The sequence below is a fragment of the Numenius arquata genome, chromosome 7 (assembly GCF_964106895.1).
Source record: "Numenius arquata chromosome 7, bNumArq3.hap1.1, whole genome shotgun sequence".
NCBI lineage: Eukaryota > Metazoa > Chordata > Aves > Charadriiformes > Scolopacidae > Numenius > Numenius arquata.
The window spans coordinates 1384908-1407042 of NC_133582.1; the positions used below are offsets into that span (position 1 = coordinate 1384908).

Consider the following 22135-nt stretch of genomic DNA (forward strand, 5'->3'; position numbering starts at 1 on the left):
CCTCCAAATTATCCAGCTGCCGTACACACAAGGACACTGAGGGGGATGGAGAACTCTGGCTGATTGCCTGACATTAAGGCACAAGTAATGAATGACTTCCCCTTGCAATTGCTGTCTCCACTCCTGACTCAAACATAATTTCTCAGAGATCCTATAAATGAATCAACTCAAATTTCTCCTGAAACTGTTGCGGGGGGGAGGAAGGGCAACACCTCCTGCTCTTTCTCCCTATTCAGGATGCACTTTAACTTTAAAGGTTTGAATAGAATCCACAGAAACCATCCCCAAGTAATTTTAAAAATTAAAAAACACAAAACATTTGCAAAACAGAAGTGATTACATACTATTATCAAAGATTGTCCACCTTCAGCACTGCACCACTTTTTTACTACACACACATATAAACAGATACCAAGACTTTCCAGTCATTTTGCTGACCCAGTTCTTCGTGCTTATGCAGTGTAGGAATATGTATCTTGGCACGTAATGGCCTACCATCTTTTTAGTGGAAACCATAGACCACAATTTCCAGCCCCAACTATTAAACTCAGCGAAATGACACACTGTAAAAATAAAACTGTTTGAAAAAGAAGGCTTGCGGTCTTAGGTCAGCTCCATTGTATTAACCACCGCCATAAGCACAAGACCAGTACTTAAAGCACGGAGAAGTCTCATATTCATCAACAGACTGTAATTTTAAATTTAATACTATAAAAGGGTATCATTATCTTACTGGTGTCCCACGATCTCCTGGCTTCCCGGGTTTTCCACTTGGGCCAGCAACTCCTGGAACTCCCGGGGCACCCTGCAGCAGAAGACACGTAAAGTCAGTTGTGGAAATCCACAGTTGCCTAAGTGCTAATAAGAAATGTGTTATTGTATTGAGTGCAAAGCAATACTGAATATGGTTCCTATCAGGTTCTTGTTTTTTTCTGTTAAGTACATGTGAGGCTTGAAAACATCCCTCCAGAAAAAAATAGTTTGTTTCTTTGTGGACATGTACCCTTTTACATAACACCACAGTTTAACAGGCATTTCTGAATCTAAAGGTGCAGAGAGTGTCTATATGTTTTTTGGTATTGCTCTTAATGACAGATTCCTAAAGGAGTACAAGACAGTTTGGCCTTCTAACTTCATCTAGCAGCTCTGTGATCCATGTAAAATCCACAACAAGAGGTCCAGAAAATTCCTTCCAGTGATACAAGACAAATATGAACAAATAAAAGACCGGTGTTAGGTTATATGATAAAAGCTCATCCACACACCCACAAGGGAACACCAGAAAGACAACAGTGGGGGAGAAGGGGCAGCCCAAATAATACCCTGCCCTGGCAACTCCTGTCTATATATACATAGGTGGTGTAGATGTGTGCTCTGTGTACATGTGCCTACTGGGAATGCATCTTCCAACTTGCTGCTGGTCAGACCTGGTAACACGGAGCTGCAGCAACTTGCCCATCTCGAGCTGTTTTTCTCTAATGACCAGCACCTTTTCTAACGTGATCCCACAAAACACAATGAAGTAGCTTTTTCAGCAAAAAAACAATCCTCAAATACTCTTGTCACGAAAAACTTGCATTAACAGCGTTTTATTTTCATCAGACGACAAGTAATAATCTGAGTGGTTCCAGTAGACCTAGCTAAGCATTTAAAGATCATGGCTAAAGAATCAGGTAAGCTGTTTCTTCCCTTATTTGCACCAGCAGAAATCAGGTTCAAAACATCTCTTATGAACATTTGTGAAGACACGCTTTGCACAGCTGCCTGCTCACCTGTTACTGAGAGTTCCCCAAATCCATTTAGGACATTAAACAAAGGATCCATTTCATATTTGACAGAAACTGAAAATGCCAAAGTGGCTCTCTCTGGGCTCAGGACTCTTATTTCAGAGTGTATCAAAGACAAAATTATATTTACCCCTGGTCCTGGTGGGCCTCTTGGACCTGTGGGACCATCTTTTCCTGTGAAACCCTATTCAAAAACAAAAGCATGATTAGAGATTAATTTAAGATTGTAGCCTGATTAAAATGGATTGTGTAATTGCAATACTCCTAACTCTTACCAGCATGTATTTTAAAACCTATCCGTAATTTAAGATATAAAAATAGCTATCACAATTAGTGCTGGAGAAGACTATGGAAGAATGAGCTTCAGCCAATTTAGAAGATGTTCAGCTGCTGTTGATTAACTGAAGATGGAATGAATTTCTCAACATTTTCATGAAAATGAATCGTTGTTCTGTCCCAGAGGAGCAAGATCTCCCTTTTTGCTGTTCTCTCACCCACAGATTAGCTGGGAAATCTGAGGTTTCTACCTAAAGGAAGAACAATCTCCCTCTCAGATACCTCCCCTGCAAGAAGAGATGCTGAGAAATCCCATTTCATTAATCTAACATAGCACTCACAAATCAACATTGATGGTCCACGGCCCGCTAATGACCCCCCAACCCCATGGTATGTTCTTTGGCACCTGGCTATCACAGGGTGGTCTGTTTTCATTCCCAGCTATCAACTCCCACTAAAGGATAACTATAAATGTATATATCAGCTATTAATTTTGACTGTAAAGTCATTGCTTCAGTCAACTCAAAGGTGATATGCCACTGTGAAGACAAAAGAGATTTGCTTAGTTGACCTGAAATTAGAAGAAAGGGATTGCAACAACTCCAAAATGAAACCCCTGTGTGCGTGCCCTTCATTATGAAGGCAGTTCAGAATCCCCCACCCAAAGAAAAGCTCTTGCTCCAGATAGTCAGAGGTTAAGGAGCAAACTTGCCCTTCACAGGAAGAATGGCGCAGACAGATTCTTTATGGATAGGACATCTCCCAGACATTGAGACAAGCAGAGTTTCAAAGGGATTCCCTGCAGCAGCAAGAGCATGTGGAGGACATCAGGGCTGAGAACCTCAGCAGAGCCCTGCTCATGGACACACTGCTCTGGGGGTACAGTCACCTGAGAATCCCATCAGGAGAGGGAGCAGAGCAATTTTTACAGAACCTATCTGGCTACCCTACAGCCATCTCAGAGGGTTTTCACCCCTAGGTTTTTCCAGTCCTTCCACTTTTACCTCTCCAGGTTGGATAATGATAAAAGGACTCCTTTTGAAAAAGCATTTGGATAAAGAAAAGAAAAAGAGAAACAAAACCAAAACAACCACATCACTTGGTCTTTTCAGAAGGTACACTGAGGACACCTTACCCTTTCTCCTGGAGGTCCCATTGGGCCAGGTGGACCAGGTAAACCTGGGGTTCCCTAGAGGGAAATGGAATGATAAACCGCATTGATGACAGAACAAACACCACTGCTATGCTAATCACTCCAGTGTATATGCACACATTTAAATACTTAACTGTCCTCAATATTGCTTTTTGTCATTTACAACAATAAAAAAACCCAAACATATATATGATACAAGACTCTTCACCCTCACTCTGCTTTTTACTTCCATTTCTTCACCAGCCCATAATTCAACTTCAAAAATTATTTTCAGTACTGTTGCCATAAAGCAGATATATCTGGTTTATTGCCTTTACTAGCACGACTTACAGATGTCAGCTAATCCTTTAACACCTGGTGCTAAGGCCTAGCTGCAGTCATCAACCAGAGTCTATCTAAAGAACCAAAAATTAGACTCTTATTTTAATATTCTTTTCCCCCTATTGTCCTATTTTTTAACATTCTGCTCCTTTATTGTGCACATTCTAAATTTTCTGTTTCTGTCCCTTGTACCTTCTGCATAGAGAATAAACCCTAAAATTAAACAGGCAGGCAGTAAAATCAAGGACAATAGAGTAACCAAGGAAGATTACTTATGTCAACACACGTGCAGATTGATGACCTTAGTTTATCCAAATCTGGCTGATTATCCAAAAAAAACCCTTATTTTTTCTCCTCAAAACCTAATCCTACTTTACAATATAGAAACCTGCAAGTAAGTGAAATTTAATATTGCTTTCTTCTTTCAGAAAGCACACAATTAATGTCTCAAGACCACCTGACTTCCAAAGGGTGGTCTGAAGAGTGGTTCAGCAAAGGTTCAGCAACCTTTATTTTAGGAAGACATTCAACTGCAGGTGGTCAGAAGTTGGGGGACCTTCCCAGGGAGTTATCAGTGCGCTTTTCCCAATCCACTGGTCTGTTCCCGTGCATTCACAACCATCCAGACAGAGATTTGGCTTGACTCAGTCCAGCTGTTCTTTCACTCTTGCTGTTTTCAATGGTTTACTATTTCCTACACTTCAAATTCCTAAGTGTAAGATAATTATGTTTCCAAAACTATTACTTGGGAATGTATGACAAGAGCCCATGACTCCTGGTGATGTCGAAGACATCTGTCCAGCAGCCAACCTGCATCAGGAACAGTGTAAAATGATATATCTCGTCTAAGCGTCAACTTACCGATCGTCCTGGTAGTCCAGGCTGGCCAGCATCCCCTTTCATTCCTTGACGACCCTATAATTTTCATAAATTAGAGATTCTGAATAACAGAATAGATCAGCAAAATAATTAATTTTTGTAAATGGACACAAAATATTTCCTGCAAGATACCTAAACTAAGGAATCCATAAGCCAACCATGTATTATGGAGTAAACCAAGTTTTCTCCCAACCTCCCTTATATTTCTCAACTGGTGAACAGAGCCATCTACACTCACAAAAGGTAAAAACTCAGTCTTTTTAAAGTATCACTATTTTTTTCTAACCCATGGTCTAAAGGGCATTACACACTTCCAGGACACAAGGTGTGGGAACATTTAAAGAAGCAATGTATTGCCTTTCACAATTAACTTGCATTCCACATACACTACAGCACATAAATGCACAGTCTAAACCCAGATGAGCTAAATTTGACAATACAATATTTATTTTCCACAGTGGCTTGCGTGATAATCCAGTATTAATAATTGCTGACGACAGACAAATAAGCAATTTGTAAATGTAGCCTGCCAAAAGGAATTGCAATTGTTTTGAAAAATGAAATTACATGATGCAAAAGTGGCGCTCTAACTTATTGTGAATTAATGAGAAGTTCCATCAATATTGGTGGTTTCATTCTTCAGAGGCTTCAAACTGAATGTGACAAATAAATTTATTTATTGCATTCCACACGTAAAAGGAATGTATTTGGCCTTTCCTGCTGTTTGGCACCTCTAGTCATCTCAATGAAGTTTTTCTTCCCAATATACAACAAAAAACTGAAAAGCATCTACACTGGTTAAGAAGATCTTTGTACTTTTTCCTTACAAAACAGAAGGTGTACCTAATGTCTTTCTTAAAGCACATTCTGTTTCCCTCTTCCCAAATTCCATTACAGACTGAGAAGGTAACCTGGTTTCAAATGTAAAATTAGACTCAGACATCAATTCTATTTATTTTTTTCAATAAACTTTGTATTTTAATGAAAGACTTCATACAAAAAGCCCCTGATTATATAAAAATTCAAGCTAATCATAAACAGGAACCAGCAACATTATATTCCTGGAGTGATTACTTCTTAAAATATGGCAAAAGCAGTCTTAATTCATTCAGAATGTAGACAAAGGGTTACCTACGGTATCTGCTATAAAAAACAGAATCTGGTGACACTTGATCAGTGTTAATAGAGTTACTCTGGCATGGAAGACATGTATATCTAATCAGAAGTAGCCGCTCACTAAAACACACATGCTATTGCCAAGAAAGCCTCCAAGGAACGAAGGGTGATTTTGTATGACCAGATCTAGGCACCTGTTGCCTCTCTGAACTTCCAGCTACTGACTTAAGCTCAGAAAAACAGAAGTTGGACATATAAGTCTGGGAGAAAGTCTTCAGAGTCATATTGAACGCTTAGTTTTCCTGCACCGCAGTATGATAGTTTTGAGCCCCAGAACTTGAAGGCCCGGAAACTCTTCAGAAGAGCTGCAAGACTGACAGCGGAGTAGCACAATTGTACTTAGACTGTCCCTTCACAGGCATCCCATAAGGACACATCACATTCAGGATAGAAAATGCTATTGCATTCAGAGACTTGTTTGAGGAAATGACTTGTTTCATGCTACTACTGTGTTATGAGGAAAAGCAAATGTCATACGCATTGTCACCCGCACCCGGAATGGCCACTCACCGGTTCTCCTGGGATTGAAAGCCCATTGGGGCCCTGCGGACCTGGGGGACCTTGAGGGCCAGGAGGACCTGTCTCGCCACGAGGACCAGGAGGCCCCTTAAAGCAGAAAAGGAAAACAAGATTGGAAATGACAACCTGTAGATGTGTAACTGCAAAATCATTTCAGTTAGACTCTTAAGGTCAGAAGCCTGGAGACACATTTAATGCTCCAGGACAACTGTGGAAACAGTTATCCAAGTGGTACATCCTTTCATGAACTATTCTCTGATTCATGTTGGAGGTCCCAGGCCAATACATGCCTTCTGGCAGCATTAATTAGAGGTATAGCTGTCTCCTCTGTAAAGGAGAAAGGACAACGATGCTGCAGAGTGTGTATTAACACCCTGACGCGTGGACTCTAGTTTCCTGATGTGCGGTCAGTGCCTTTGAGGCTACATATATACATAGGTCAGGTATTTGTAGTCTCAAATAGGTAGGCTGCACATAAATAACATATAGGCATGTTTCCAAGTAGATTTTTAATCTCCAGTCTTAGCTCAGCATGGAGCTAAGCATACAAATTTCCATACAGGTGAGCGTGTAGCAACATTATAGATGCATTCCAGAAAGATACTTACAGACGATCCAGTCAAACCCCTTTCACCTCTGGGACCTTTAGCACCTGGGCCACCCTAAATTGAATATTTAGAAAGAAAATGTATTTAATATAGGGAAATACAGGGTACATCATAGTGGTGTGCGTTAAGAGTCCTCTTTATCAAATACTTATGTGAAAGCCCAAAGTTCTGAAGTGTATAGATCACACCGCTAAAAAGAGTAGCAGAATAAAAGATGCATCAGAAACTCGGGTAAAGCACATCTGCTTCGGCCTTGCCAAGTCAGCCCATGATTACTGTCATTTTGGTCTCTGCAGATACAAAGTTCATTTTACCTTCACCAAAATCTGGATAAGCAGACTGCCAGACAAATTAACCGGGCTTCAGATTCCTCATGCAGCACTTTTGATAGTTTCAGAGTAGAAGGACTACTGGCCCTTATATACAAAGCAATTTGTAGGAGCGCACCCATTCCATAGATTACTATCACTCCACATAAAAAAAAAAAATAAAATAGAGTAACTAATTTATTTCCCTGACAGAGTAAAGAATCTTTCCTTGGAGTGAAATCCTGACTCTGTATTTAGGAAAAATATTTGCACAGTCCATTAAAAATATCTTGCACATGAAGTGCAAGACAGCTGAGATCAGGCCAGATTCTTTCAGCCTATCAAACAACGAGGAGCTAATCACAGCGATCACCCTGGAAATATGGGAAAAGGATTATTAGATAAACAAGTAGAGGTGGTAATAGCTGCCCATGTGTGTTTTAAACTAAATGAAAGGGGAATAGATTACCACGATGTTATGGACCTGTTGACAGAAACTATCTCTCTGACAGACTTCTGTTTCACAAACCCACGGATCAACACAAAACTACTTCCATAAATTTAAACATCGGAATATCTGTCTATTGTGAGTAGTTCCTTACAGCTGGTCCAGGGGGTCCTGGAGGTCCCACGCTGTCTTGAGTGCAGGTACAAGCATTTGGAAGAGCCGGGCATTTGGCTTCATCTCTCTGAAAATTCAATCACAACTATTACTGTCCTTTTTTAAAAAAAAAAAGTACTTGGTGTCAGCATACTTTCCTAAAACAATAACAGCAAGACTCTCTATTATCCTGTTTTCAAGTACAAGCAAAACTCACAGCTAAACACTGATCTCCAAACGTTTCTACGGGACCTTTCATATTTTTAGCAAATTTTCTCTGTGAGCTATACAAGACACTAACAACAGAGGCACAAGCAAAACCAAATTTATATGCAATTTCTGTTCTAATATTTAGATCCCTTATACAATCACCTTGAACTGACAAAGAATAAACTAGTTACTTTTTGAATGCCAAACTAAGAACAGATTAAATAAAAAAAATAATACAGCTATTCCATTCGTAATACCTAGGGTCTTAAATGTCACTAAAATACAAATTATAACTGACATTTTTTCCACCATTCCTGAGGGACTCAATTCTAGCCCAGTACAATCGTTCTCCCTCAGACATAAAACTCTGAAATGCCTGGTTGTTCACTGCTTGCTCTGACGACTATGATTGAGATGTTTTGTCAGTATGAGGTATAATACCAGGCTAGTATCGATATTGTTAAATTTGCTATTAATAATGATTTTCCGAATAGCTTCTCGTTCATTTACACTTACCATAGAAGGAAGATCACAGCATCTGTCTCTGCTGGTCCAAACTGGACTGCATACAATGTCAAAATTCTGGATTTCTAACTGTAAAAGAAAGGAGGACTCTTGAAAGATACTAGAGACATTACTTATGAAACCTAGTGGCATTATCATTAAAAATGACTCCTCAAGCAATTTATTTTTCATGTAGTTAACGTCATTCAGACTTTCACTTCTGTTTTGGACACTGACAGAAAAATAATTTAAAAATGAGAAATTAAAACCAAGCCTACATAAGACTACAAGAACTACAAGCACCAGTGCTTGCTCTTGCTCTGAGGCAAAAGGTAACCATAGAAAGAGACTCAGGGAAGTATTTTGCAATGTTTAATGAATAATACCAATGAACTTCTACATCGGCTGACTGCCTGTGTACTTCAACATCATGAAATCTGGCTGAAAAACTTCTGGACCAGCTCTAAGGGTCATATTCAGATTCATGTGTGGAACTTCCCACTGACATTAGCAGGGACAGGTTCTGAAGAAGTGTTTCAGTGGGGACCTTATGTAGACTGGACAGTAAAAGCAGTTTCCTCTCTTTTTTAACCCCGATAGTTATGACCCTGCAGTTTGATATAACCAAACATTTTGGTGTTGAGCACAATCTTCTCCAGGTGTTAGGGTTTGCACACATGGGTCAGATTGCAGGCTTAAATCTTCTAATATGAAGACCAGGTAATACCATTGATTACATATTAAGTATAGTTAATCCATCAAGATAATTGATGTGCCTTTCATAGTAGTAGCCACTTTATCATTATGGGTTTATAGATCATAAAACCAGTGGGGGTTGTCTTTCTTAGCAGTCCTGAATCTCTCATCTCAATGGTTCATTTAAACGTTTTGCATTAATGAATGGATTACTGTTCGTTGCTTACTGTTGCTGATCGCCGGTCACCTTTCAGAAGTTTCCCAAGTATTTCATAGCCATCGGTTGTGATGTTCCCAGCTTCCTTAATTGGTTTTTCCAGTATTTCACTGCAGTCAATGTAAATCTTAACATTTGATGAAGTTACAACAATATGGACCTGAAAAAAAGTTTAACGTAATATTTAGAAAAGGCACGTAAGCATATTTACTTCAATATTTTAACAGTATTTCACTCTTTAGGTAACACTATTTTAAATTTTCTTCCTAGCAATCCTGCTTTACTTTCAACTGGTGGAAAAATTCAAATTCAAGGACACTCTATGACATTAGTAACCTCTTTAAAACATGTTGAAGGTCAACAGGATGAATAGACATGCACAGCTAAGAAGAGCTATTTAATATAATAGTTGAACCACAATGATCTATTTAAAAAATTTTGCCTGAAAATTGCTTTAAGGTGGCAGAAAAGTAAAAAATAAAAAGAATTTTTGAGAGAAAGTGAGTAGAAGCTTTTCTTGTCCTCTTGTGATTGGACCACACAAGCGGTTTATGAGCCTGTGCCTGCCCAGTGGCTGATAGACTCTGTCTGTAGTTCAGAGAGGAGATTTTTCAGATCCAAAGATCCAGGGTTCCATTTCCACAGATGACTCAACCAGAGGCATTAGTTGCATTGAGATACAGGAAGTGAGCAGAGAAGCCTGCCCAGAAAAAGACAATATCATCAAAGAGGCAAGAGAGACATTTCCATGAGAGAAATTTGGCTACAAAAACATATGTCAAAATAAGGGGAAACAGGGAATAAGAGGAAGAGATTAATTACTGGAAATAAGGGAAACTTAGGAGGGAAAAAAGAATGAGTGTAACAAAGGGAGACTAAGTTTACCAGGAGAGGAGAATAAAGGTGTGGGGTAAACCTTAAACAGAAGAACAAACAAAACTGAAGCAAAGGTTACCATTCCAAAAATGTATAGTTCATCTGGTGAATGTTATGCAAGTGAGTTTCCTACACATCTATGAAAACAGAAGACATTCAGGAGTCTCCAAGGAAGAAACAAGGGTCTGGCATTTTACTAACTCTAATATGCAGATGTTGGAAGAACATCTTACGGCAAAAGAAAGGTCTCAGTGGCTTTATATACCTTACATACTGCATAAATTTTATACACTTTATAACATCTATCTAACTGTTAAAATATCAACACATTAAGATCAACAGTAAAGAATCCTTGAAGTATGTCTTCATGTTTTAAAGCTTCTGTTATCACAGTACGTAACCCTTCAGAAATGTACTGCTATTTGATGACCGCTTAAAAAAATTGGCGTAAAGTTGAAGTGGAGATTCCCTTAAATGTCCTGAGTCAACAAGTGCTGAACAATCTCCTGAGAATCTGTTCTTTTTTTCCATATTAAATATTTTCCCATGTGGAGCAGTCTCCAAGGCATCAGCATTACTTATCTAAAACTTTCTAAACATTATGCGTTTATGCTTTATATAATTGGAATTAAGACTTTTGAAACTGCCCTCATTTTTTTGTCATCTGAAATCCAGTTGGCATCACACAGTTTAATTCTCGGTGCTGTGTATACAAGTGTTTTTATAATTAACATTCCCAACATAGTTCATTGACCAAGTAAAAAACTGGTGGAAAGACAGCTGAGTGCATCCAAAGTACATTTTGGTATTATGTACCAAACTTTCCACAAAATAGAAGCAGCACCATGCCATAACTTTAAATTCATTACCATTTATACATCATATACTCAAGTCATTTGACTATAATACTAAGTTTTACAGGTTAACTAATGCATCAAACAGCTTAAACTCATCGCAGATGTAATTTGCTAATTCTTAAAGGTACCTAACATGCAAATCCTTCTAGTGGAATGTTATTTGTCACAAATTAGAAAAAGCAAATTACATCTGCATAGTGAGCACATATTACTGTGTTTTTATTTGCACACAAAACTTAAGAGAGAGGAATCTACATCAGAGTGCGGAATGGGGAGCATAAGTTTGGAGATGTTCAGGCAGCCATGACTGCTGAGCATCGTCTGTCTGTCCAAGGAAGAAGCGACCCCAGCAGTCAAAAAATAAGCAGGGCTGCCCCGAGTCATTGCCTCAGCTCCCTGCTGATTTCGTGCCAGCTCTGAATTCCAGCCTGAACCTCATGGCCCCAGCATAAATCTAACAAAAGTATGCATCTAGTGTTTGCAGTAAATAAAACATCTCTGTATCCAATCCTGCCGCATTTTGTTTTTAACAACAAAATGTTAACAGAAACATTCTCTTCAATTTCTAACACAAAGCATCACTTCTGATCATTTCCAGTGCCAGAAGGCCCTGAGGTTTTAAGAAAGAAAACTCCGTTTAATCTTTCTCTCTGGACCCCCTTCTAAGACAGAGTTTGATGGAGTTCTGATGCACTGCTAAATGAACCACATCAATAAACTAAGCAAACTATTACCCCGTGTGTACATCAGCAGAACGACACACACTCATCATCAAATTTCCTGTGGCCAACTACTGCAAAGCTGCGAGCTGAAAGGAAGTCTAGCACAGTAAGAATAAGAAAGTAGAAGTCATCCGTCTCTCCAAAACATTCAGTTATAAATTTAACAACTGTCTCAGGCAGTCAGGATTTTTCCTACAGGGCTTGCCAGATTCAACAGCTCTCACCAGAGCTGTGCTGCGCAAAGCCATCGAGGACGCCAAAGCAAATTTCCCTGCACAGTTAGGTGTAGTTAACTCTGCTTCCCTGGAACGGGCCAGGAAGTCATCAAATAAAAACCACAAAAATGCTCGATATTTTGGAACACACCTTCTCGCATTCTAAAGATGTGTTATTTCTTTGAAACTGGATGGCAGGAGAAATTGCAGAAGTACCTTCTGAAATGCGTTAACCTCACTTTCCTACCTTCACTGAGCTGAAGCTACTGCTGTCCTTTATTAGGAGCTAATTACCACGGCTGATACATGAGGCTTTCCCAGCACAGGAGCTGGGGAACCCCATGATCCTGTCTATCATTCAACAACCTGACTCATACAGCAATCTCCATAATCATCCTGGAGACAATCCAGAGGAGTCAGCTCAGTTGCGGGGTGAAAAATCCCAAATACAGCTCTTTAAATCAAGGTTACACCTGTTACTTTAAATACTATCAAAATCTGAACTTTTGTTTCCTTTTGCTTCCTGCAGTAAATAACTGATATATGGTTCATTTTTGCTTAAGAATTCATAGTTCCAGAGCTTTAACATAATTTCCAAATATCTGTTACTCCTGTACATTATTTGGCATCATAGGGTTGCTTTCTGTTCATATGTATGAGTGTATTTAACTATTAAAATAATACAAAATGCTGGATTTTTATTTCCCCTGTAATTATTTTTTACCAGTAACCAGCCGTAACTAGTGCTGCCGGGGTTGTAGGTTGTTCCCCCTTTGCTCTGATAAATGAGCACAGATTCACTGTAAGTGCCATCAGATAATTCTGCTCAGGTCTATCGCATTCAGAGGAACTGCAGGGAAAAATATGGCTCTGAATGTCAGTTAAATTAGCAGCAGCCACTTCAAACAGGCTCTTGGCAGGAGAGTACGCAGAGAGCTTCCCACCACTGACCTGGAGAAGGGAAATCTCAGCTCTCACACTGGTATCTCAAATGAGGCACGCTACCTGCTGCCCCGGGTTTTAACAGGGCTTCTTGGTGAGAAGTTGACCCAACTTTTACATTTCCTGAAAATTCAGTTGCCAAATGCCAAGGACAAAACAGCAGCTGCCTGATGTAGGTGTGATCCAAGCCTATTTATAAGTATTAGTCACAAAGCCAGTGACATAAACATCTATTCATATATGCAAAAAATAATTAACCATTAAATAAATTATAAACACAGGAATAATTGGACACAACATAGAAGCAGTTTGGGAAATTTTCCTCTGACAAATTCTGAGGAAACCAATAGCTTTTATAGACCTGTGTGACTCTTGTAGTCATCCGTGTTTTAAATAGAGGAAGTCACCAAAGGTGATGCTGGCACCAGGGAGCTCGCCCGGCTCTCAGCCCGGCAGGGGCAGGGTGACAGCGCGGCCTCCAGCATCAGCAAGTAGAGACAGAGGCAACCTCTTATCTCCATCCTCAAAGGAACGCCGGTAATGATTAGTTAGGCGGGAGAGGGTATCACAAAGAAAACAAATGTTATACTCCAGCCTTATTTAGTCATCAGAAGAAAACTAAACTAAGCAGAAGGGAGATAAATGAAAGCATGAGAATGTGCATTTCATCTGACCAAAAATGTTGCAATTGCAACTCACTTCAGTGCCCGAAACATATATGCTTAACACTGCAGGAAAACGTTTTTTAAATTGTCTTTTAGACTGATACGTAGCCTGAGTCAAACACCCCCTGATGACTAGAGGGAAGGAAGCCTGGCAGGAGCAATTTGTCATAATTCAGTGCACAAAATCAGAAAAGCAAGCACAAAACTATCCCAGCTGAAGGCAGCTGCAGTAACATGTAAGGATTTCACTAGCCGTTTTGACAACTCAAAAACCATGAATTTCATTCTAAATCACAAATAAGTTATATGATCTTTGATGGGCTCTATGTCATTATTATTGCTTCCTCAGTTAATATTACTTTGGAACGCTTTGGAACATTTCAGGCTCAGTGAATTTAAGCCAAAAATACACCAATACACATGTATACATACAAAATATATACATATACATGTATTACGTTTGTTAAACTTATGAATCTTATTCAATATGCTCTTCACCTCCCCAAATTGGTTCCCTGCCTTTTTCTATGAGTCAATATCTACTTCCTTTCTGCGGTTATATCATCTTCTTCTTTGAATGATTCCAAATCACCACACTTCCCCCCAATCTTTTCTCATCACAACTTCCTTTTTTTTTTTTTTTTCCAGTTTATCTTTTATTCTTCCTCTTTCATGTGCCAGGAAAACCAGGCTGTAGTGTCTTGTTCAGATACATCCCTCCACTTACACAACCTTGACAAATCTCTTACATTGGTTCCAAGCAGGACTTTAACTCAATAACAAAAAGAAGAGCTATAACTTCAGAGATCTTACTTTATACGATCTGTAAGTCCCTATTTCAACTTACAGCACTATACAAAGACTGGATATAACTGACAGCAACTTCTGCTTCCTTGTCCTTTGCTTCAAAGAACAGTACTCCAGAAAGCAACATTCATAATTACAATCCTTTACCTTGTGGAAGCTTCCATAAAAGATTTTCTTTACTTCATCATTATCAAAAGTCACAGTTTGAACCTCTCCCCTTGTATCCTTGTTGAAGAATGACAACACTTTGCTGGCAGCTGCAATAAATGAAAATAATACATTTCATTTTTATATGTACTACTAAAACCACCATCCTAATATACACTTACGGATAAAATGTGGTATATTACTCACATGGATAAACACTTAGATATAGATGGTCTTAGTGACCCATAAATACATAGATGTACATTCCTTTGGTTTTAGAGGTAATACCAAGGATGAAACGTAGCTTAGTTGAATTATTCTTAGTTGAAAAAATAATCTATGTACAAAGTATCCAAAAAAAGATATATCCTTTAAAACTAAAAGTATATAATCCTTTTACCATGTAAGAATGCTTTGGTTTTGGAAATATTTGGGAAGAATGCATGCAAAGTAATGTAATATAAATTCTCTGCACAACAAGCAAAATCATTCTTACGATCCAGCACAACTCCAACTTGGGGTTTGTAATCTCTGTCTGTAATCTGCCAAATGGCAAAAGGCTCATTGGGGGACTCGGGCAGCAGACGGAATAACAGGATGATGGTGTAAGCTGGTGGCAATCCCTCGGGGTGAATCTCCCTGGTAAGACAATGTGAGGACATTTTTTCACATGGAAACACAGGAGGAAAATAAGATGCTCACCGTTTGCTCTTCTTCAAAGAAAAGACATGAGAGTAACGGGGAAACCGCAGTGTTTAACATAACTGAGCATTTTAACCACTCTCTCAAATAGAAAAGAACTTTGTGATAAAAAACATTGTGTGATTTGTTAAGATGGACTCACAGCCTGTCTTCAATTGGTCTCGGCACCTCGGTTAGGGAGGAAGCCAGAATACAACCAAGAACTCTTGGAGACGTATTCCTGTGGCAAGATTATGCATAAACTACACATATTTCAAATTCCTTGATGATAAGTACAGAAAATAGGACCAAAGCTTTACTCTTTCATCTGGCCTATTTTAGACAGGCAACAGAAAACAGCACTTAACTATTGCCGCCCTTCAGGCACAGATACAACGAAGGATGCATTTAATGTGTTCCCTGCAACTGGTGATGTATTTGGCTTCGCTTGATTCATCAGTGGCTGAGGTTTAGATTTGTGCTGTTCAGACTGTTAGACATTAAAAAACAGAAAGGCAAAAGTAAATAAATACATGCATTAAATGGCCTCCAAGGTTTTCTGAAGGGGAAGGGAGGGAACGCAGGAAGGGATCTGTAAGAAAGGAGGTAGCTTCTGCTTCTCCTTAACTGTTTTAATGGAGCTGAGAAGGGGATTTGGCCTCATGAACATCAAGATAGAAACCTTAAAATGAAGAGAAAAGCTGCTCTATTCTAGGCAAAGCTTTTGTACCCGTACAATTATGGACACTGCAATAATAGCACAATCACTAAGTAAACACCACCACACAGCACAGTGCAAGAAATAAAATATTAAAGTAGGTATAGCAATACTATTTATAACTTGGATACCAAGTTATCTCAAATATTGAAACAACGATGCCACCGGGATCAGGATACTTTTATTGCTTTGCTGACTCAGTCTAAACAGAGTTTTATTTTCTGGCTTCTCATGAAAAATAAATGCCCAGAATACTCTGGCAAGTCTACTCCACCCTTCACAGCAAACAGACTGAGTATCACAACATTCTAAAAAAAAATTAAATACATAGAATGTCTGTTTATCATCTTAGCCTGCTAAATGCAAATTTAATCTTAATGTAAGGAGTAGCAAAACAGGATCCCAGTGACTGGGATTATCTGTACTTCCCTAGATCATAAAAATCCAGGCTGTCAGAGATCTGTCACTCCCATAGCTATAATGGCACGTCAACGAACTCAGAAAGTCCTCAAGTCCTCAACTTTTAAAAGTTGTGAGCTGAGAAGTCTGGCAAATGAAATTACTTCTTCATACACCTCAGCTGACCTGTGACCTGATCTTTACCCAACCTGGCAGGACTGTAGAAGATTTCAAAGGCTTGCATGAAAAGAAGATTAAATTTCCTTAAATTTAATAGGAACAATGGGCTATCTTCAGGCATCTCCTCTGACTCAAAATGACTTTTTTGGAACTTACTTAAATAGATAGCAGAGGAGCAAACATAAAGAGAGGTACTGTTCTCCTCTTAGTAAAACTAACTTCTAACAGGGTTTTTTTGTGTGAAAAAATTTTGGAAAGAATGACCATATGTTATCCCTCCATAACCAAGCTCTAAGACCATAGGCCCTTGAAAACTCCACTCCATTTGCCAAATACAGCAACTCAAGTAGAGAAGAAACCACCCTAAGTCAATAGCATCAAGGTGCCATCATCGTACTGCAGAATGAACCATTCTCCTGCAAAAAATGGTGCTTATCCCTCGTAGTGAAACCCTTTCCCTCCATCAACGTGCAGCTCGCTGTCCTAAGGAGGCTGTTGCTCAACTGCCTAAGGACAAACTGCGGATTATATGCAACTCGAATGGTTAAGAATCATAATCTCAAAAAAAAAAAAAAAGAACAATAAGCAACTGGTTAACTGGTTTAATAGTGAACAGATCACAATGGAAGAAACAGATTAGCATTTAATGATAACAATGATTGATGTTCTTTGGAGTATATTTCTTGGGAGTTCATAAAAACAACATCAAATAAATGCATCTTCCATTAAAATACTAATGATGTCATCTATAAACTCTATTAATCCCCTAACTAGGAGCCCTTCAGGTTTACTCACCGTATGGGCTGGCTGACAAAGGCGTTTTTGTGGAGCCGATATGCTACATAGCTTGGGAAAGAGCCTGATTCCAGTGACACGCCTTGTACAGAAGCAAAATGCTTCTCTGTTAGATTATATGATTCCAGCATCTTGAAACCTTTAAATCCGGAGAGAATATAAAAAATAAAAGCACTGTAGAGCTGGAAAAGACACAAATGTATCTATGCCAAAATATTAGACAGTTACTTACCAGGTGAAGTGTATCCGTCCAAGTAAATAAGAGGACAAGCTAAAAGACAGGAAACAACATATAATTCAAAACTATAAAACCAAACAGGATATGAACATATATAAACTTCAGAAAGTTTTATTACCAAAAAGTCAGTGCCATTATTAATTATCAGCCAAGTTTCATTACAGATGTCATACTGTGTTCCGCTCTGTGGTAGATGCACCGTTAAAATCTTTACCCGTTACTTTTAGTAGGGTATATCTACTGTGACAAATTGTAGGGAATAACAAAGGAAGCCCCCAAATATTTCAAGAGTCTAATTCATAAGAAAAAAGGAGCACAACGACACAGTCTTTCCATGAATATTTAAGGCATGAGTCAGGCTGCATAACAGCTGTCAGATTATCAAGGAAAAACTGCAGATTTATGTGGCTCCTCGGGAGCTGGCGGGTGAGGCAGCGCGGGACCACGCAGTTGCACATGACAGGCCTGAGAATTTCTCATTTTTGCCATAGAAGGATTTCACTGGAGTAAACAACTAAACTTTATTTAGATTAATTTTAAAACAGCGTCACAGTCTATAACTGCACCTCTTGAGCACCCCTAGACCAGTGGTAAATAAATGAGAGACCTCTTGTGCCACCCAGTTCACATGAGGCATCGTTCTATGTCTCCTTAAAGAGCAGTAGTTCTCACTGACTTACTCTCTTTTTGTTGTACCAGTCCTTTTGAAATGTGACACGAGATTATATGAAATGTAATACCTACTTCAAATTTTTAAAAAAGTAACTTGCTCCCTTTAACTATGTCCAGTTATTATGAAACCTAACGCTGTGAGGACAGGCTGAGAGAGTTGGGGGGTTCAGCCTGGAGAAGAGAAGGTTCTGGGGAGACCTTAGAGCCCCTTCCAGTCCCTAAAGGGGCTCCAGGAGAGATGGGGAGGGACTCTCAATAAGGGAGGGGAGCCATAGGAGGAGGGGGAAGGGTTTGACACTGAAAGAGGGAGACTGAGATGAGATCTAGGGAAGAAATTCTTTGCTGTGAGGGTGGTGAGACCCTGGCCCAGGTTGCCCAGAGAAGCTGTGGCTGCCCCATCCCTGGAGGGGTTCAAGGCCACATTGGACGGGGCTTGGAGCAACCTGGTCTGGTGGGAGGTGTCCCTGCCCAGGACAGGGTGTGGTCTTTAAGGTCCCTTCCAACCGAAGTCATTCTATGATTCTAACTTCTATATATGACCATTTCTTTTGATGTACCTCAAATGGGATGGCAACCATAGCAGTGTATGAGCAAATGTATTAATTTGGGGAAACGATGTCTTCTACTCACTTGAGGTAGCTGTCTCACACACAAAGGTGACGAGGTTATCTTGAATCTTTTCAAAGGCATCGAAATCGTCAACAATAAACACATGACGCTCACTGGGCTTGCTGGCAATCTTGGCCAGCTCATTGTAATCTACATCAGCCACTCCAACCACAAAGACACTGAAGCCTGTAAAAATAACACATTACTTGAAATACAGTAAACACACATTACCATTTTCAAGTCAATATTTCACAAACCATTTCTATCATTGATTTCTCAGGTTCTACCTACTCTCTTATCTGGTCTTCATTGTAAGCGTACATTCTGAATATACTTTCACTCTATTGAAGCTCAGGAGAGATTAAACTGTTTTTTGCATCTTTCATTCAAAACTTTCTCCTCCTTCATTGATTTTAGTTGGGCATTATCCAATCTCACACAGCCTTGGCTATGTAGTCCACTCACTCTTTCATGCAAAATGTACGATCCCCTCAACTCTACAGTATATTTTATCTGTTCTGTGTCCAAAATCTCTGTGCAGACTCTTAGTTACCCACTTCTCTTCCTGTTGCTACCTCCTGCATTTCATGCTTCTCAGTTTCACTATCTTTGGGTGGTATTTATCTCACCAATTACTCATTTCTTCTTTTCCCTTTTCCCATCTAAGCCTCCATGTGATAATTTGACCTCTCTTTGCTGTACCAGAAAACAAGGAAGAAAAAAAAACCACCACCACACAACTCAGCACTATATAGAAAAAAATCTCCCACAAAATTTCATTCACAAGAAACTGCAGAAACGTTGGAAATGCCGGTTGGAGGCTGAAAGGAGAATTCACGTTTATTACAAATGATAAAGCTATCTTTATTTACCTTTTTGATTTTTCAAAAAGAAGATCATTACTCTTCCATAGCCAATTCTAGTGAAGCTTTGGCTGAAACACTCTGTCCAGCTCTCAGCATGACACTTAAGATGCAAAGAAACCAAAGCAAGTAGAGAGGAGAGCGAAAATGATAAGAGGTTTGGAAAACATGATCAACACAAGGTTGAAGGAAATGCGTTTGTTTAGTCTAGAAAAGGGAAGACAGAAAGAGGAAATGACAACAGGCTTCAAATATGAAGGCCTGTTACAGTGGACAGTGATCAACTGCCTTCCTCGTTAACAAGGTAAATGAAGACAATAGTTTCATTAGCCTTAAAGAACACTTGGGTGGAATGTGAGGAAAAGCTTTCCAAGCATGAGGGTAGTTAAACACTGAAGCAGGGGAGACTGTAGAGGATTTTATGAATAGGGCAGCTGAAGAGCTTTATAAACCATGAAGACAGAGCTGGTTCCTTCAGATCCCAGAGAAGACGACCACTTGTGGTTTACATGCCAGTGATCCCCGTAAGGAAGTACAACATCTCCTTACTCAGGGAACAGGACTCCAGATGTCTCAAAAGTCCTATCTATGAAACAATATGCATGAGGAAATACTTGAAAGCCTTGGGACACCACATCCTTCCCCAGAGAGAAGGCTGGAGAAGGAAAAAGTAAGTCTGGCCCAGAGAGTCTAAATTCTTTACATAGCTTTGAGTTTTTCCCAAATACTCAGAATACGTTTCCGAGTCCATAAATGATGAGTAAAGGATTCCCAGTTAATTGAAGCACCACTTATAATTGCATTGCTTAACAGCTAAGAAAATGAAATACCAGGGACCGTGAATTGCTTACCTGAGTGCTGTATGACCGTTGCTGCCTTCCTCACCTCATCCTGAGACCGACCGTCAGTGACAACGACGAGTACCTTGGGAACACCTCGCCTCATGCCACTCTCCCAGGTCAAAACCTTCTCTTTGATAAACGTTAGGGCTTTGCCTGCAAAGTACACAGTGAACAAGGAGTCAGCCATAGCATCTCCAAGAGAAGAAATCCCTTACTTTATTTGGAAAGGACAACAGCCACCCAACTAAAACAGAAGAATACAAAAACCTAATTCTCCGACCATGCAATATTAGGATAATGAGGCAGTTTCTGACAGTATTTTATCTTAAAGAAATATGACTACTGCTCAGAATTACCCGTCCTTGTGTTTCCTCCTCTGTACTGAATATTTTGAAGAGCTCCTAGGGCCTGGGCCTTGTCATCAAACGTATTCAGTTTAAATTCCGATTTTGCCTCATCACTGTACTGCACAAACGAAACCTGAAATGGAAGATATCGCAGTGCTCAGTCTCAGACCCCCACGCTCCAGGCCAACTCTCTCCATTGAAACACGGATTGCGGTGTATCAGTAAGCATTAAATAATTGAAAAATCTTTTTCATATATGTATGATTACATACACACATATTTGCATCCCAGCAATGTGCACACAACACTTTTTTCTTTCTTGCTCTGTTGTGTATGAAATGTGATGTGACCTTAAATAAATATGATTAAATTATTGCTATTACTATGATGCAGTATATATTCTCTGCCTATTCTCTGATTCTGAGCAGATGTGCAGTATCTACAAAACCTCTTCCAGTTTTTTTTCTGAAATCACCATTAAATGTTATGTATATATTTCATTTTGCTCCTTTTGATATTCTGTAAAGTTGCAATATTTTAGTATACTAATTTGATGCTGAATAGACATCTCTCTGTATGTATATATACACATTTATTGAAGTAAATTCCCCTTTTTAAATGGTTAATAACCAGTTGAAACCTAAGATTGTTGCAACTATCTCAAGAGGTAGGTGACTTAAATATTTTACTAAACATTAGCATTTACATGTCTCTGTCACCTGTATTAATTAGACCTTCTCTGTCTCTATGCTGGGGACGCATATATATTTGCAGGGAAAAAAATATTATAAAACAAACAACAAACAAACAGAGAGAGGAAAACGATCTGGTATAGACTAGAGCTAAGAAGGATAAAGAATGTCTGAGACAAAACAAAGTATGCCTAGAGAGTTAAAGACAGGGAATCAAAGAGCTAGAAGATGAAAGGCAGTTCAGGAGTAATGTAAATAGTTACTGGGGAAAATCACTTCCACAAACTTCCACCAAAAAGAAAACCCCAAAACCACCTTCAGCTTCCTAACCCTGGAAGATGCACCTGCAGGTCACCGCAATGCTCCAGAAATACCTTGTAAGAAACTCTCTCACATCATGTCATTCACCTCATCTAGCGAAAGAGAAATGGTTATGGCAACCCAGGAGTGATCTCATCCAGCTTCCCATCAGCAGAAGAAAACCAGGAATGGTGCAAGGGTTACAGTAAGAAGCCTGCCAGGAAATGTTTTTGACAGCCCAGAAATCCTGAAAGTCCATCCCTCATTAGCTACTCCTGTTTACTAAGATGCACTAATTCATTAAGATGACTAA

At 39.3% G+C, this 22135-nt stretch overlaps 1 protein-coding gene across 1 annotated transcript in view; it reads right to left on the minus strand.

Moving 5' to 3' along the window:
• Positions 1 to 22135, minus strand: part of COL12A1 (collagen type XII alpha 1 chain) — a 98263-nt gene that overhangs the window by 13499 nt on the left and 62629 nt on the right. The window contains exons 44-59 of the mRNA XM_074150628.1: positions 20840 to 20963; positions 20493 to 20636; positions 18800 to 18964; positions 17492 to 17530; positions 17260 to 17398; positions 14983 to 15125; positions 14487 to 14596; positions 9266 to 9415; positions 8355 to 8432; positions 7630 to 7716; positions 6720 to 6773; positions 6103 to 6198; positions 4399 to 4452; positions 3199 to 3252; positions 1918 to 1971; positions 734 to 805 (exon numbers count right to left, since the gene is read on the minus strand). Of these exons, the coding sequence (XP_074006729.1) occupies positions 734 to 805; positions 1918 to 1971; positions 3199 to 3252; positions 4399 to 4452; positions 6103 to 6198; positions 6720 to 6773; positions 7630 to 7716; positions 8355 to 8432; positions 9266 to 9415; positions 14487 to 14596; positions 14983 to 15125; positions 17260 to 17398; positions 17492 to 17530; positions 18800 to 18964; positions 20493 to 20636; positions 20840 to 20963 (1563 nt within the window). The remainder of the gene's footprint in view (positions 1 to 733; positions 806 to 1917; positions 1972 to 3198; positions 3253 to 4398; positions 4453 to 6102; positions 6199 to 6719; positions 6774 to 7629; positions 7717 to 8354; positions 8433 to 9265; positions 9416 to 14486; positions 14597 to 14982; positions 15126 to 17259; positions 17399 to 17491; positions 17531 to 18799; positions 18965 to 20492; positions 20637 to 20839; positions 20964 to 22135) is intronic.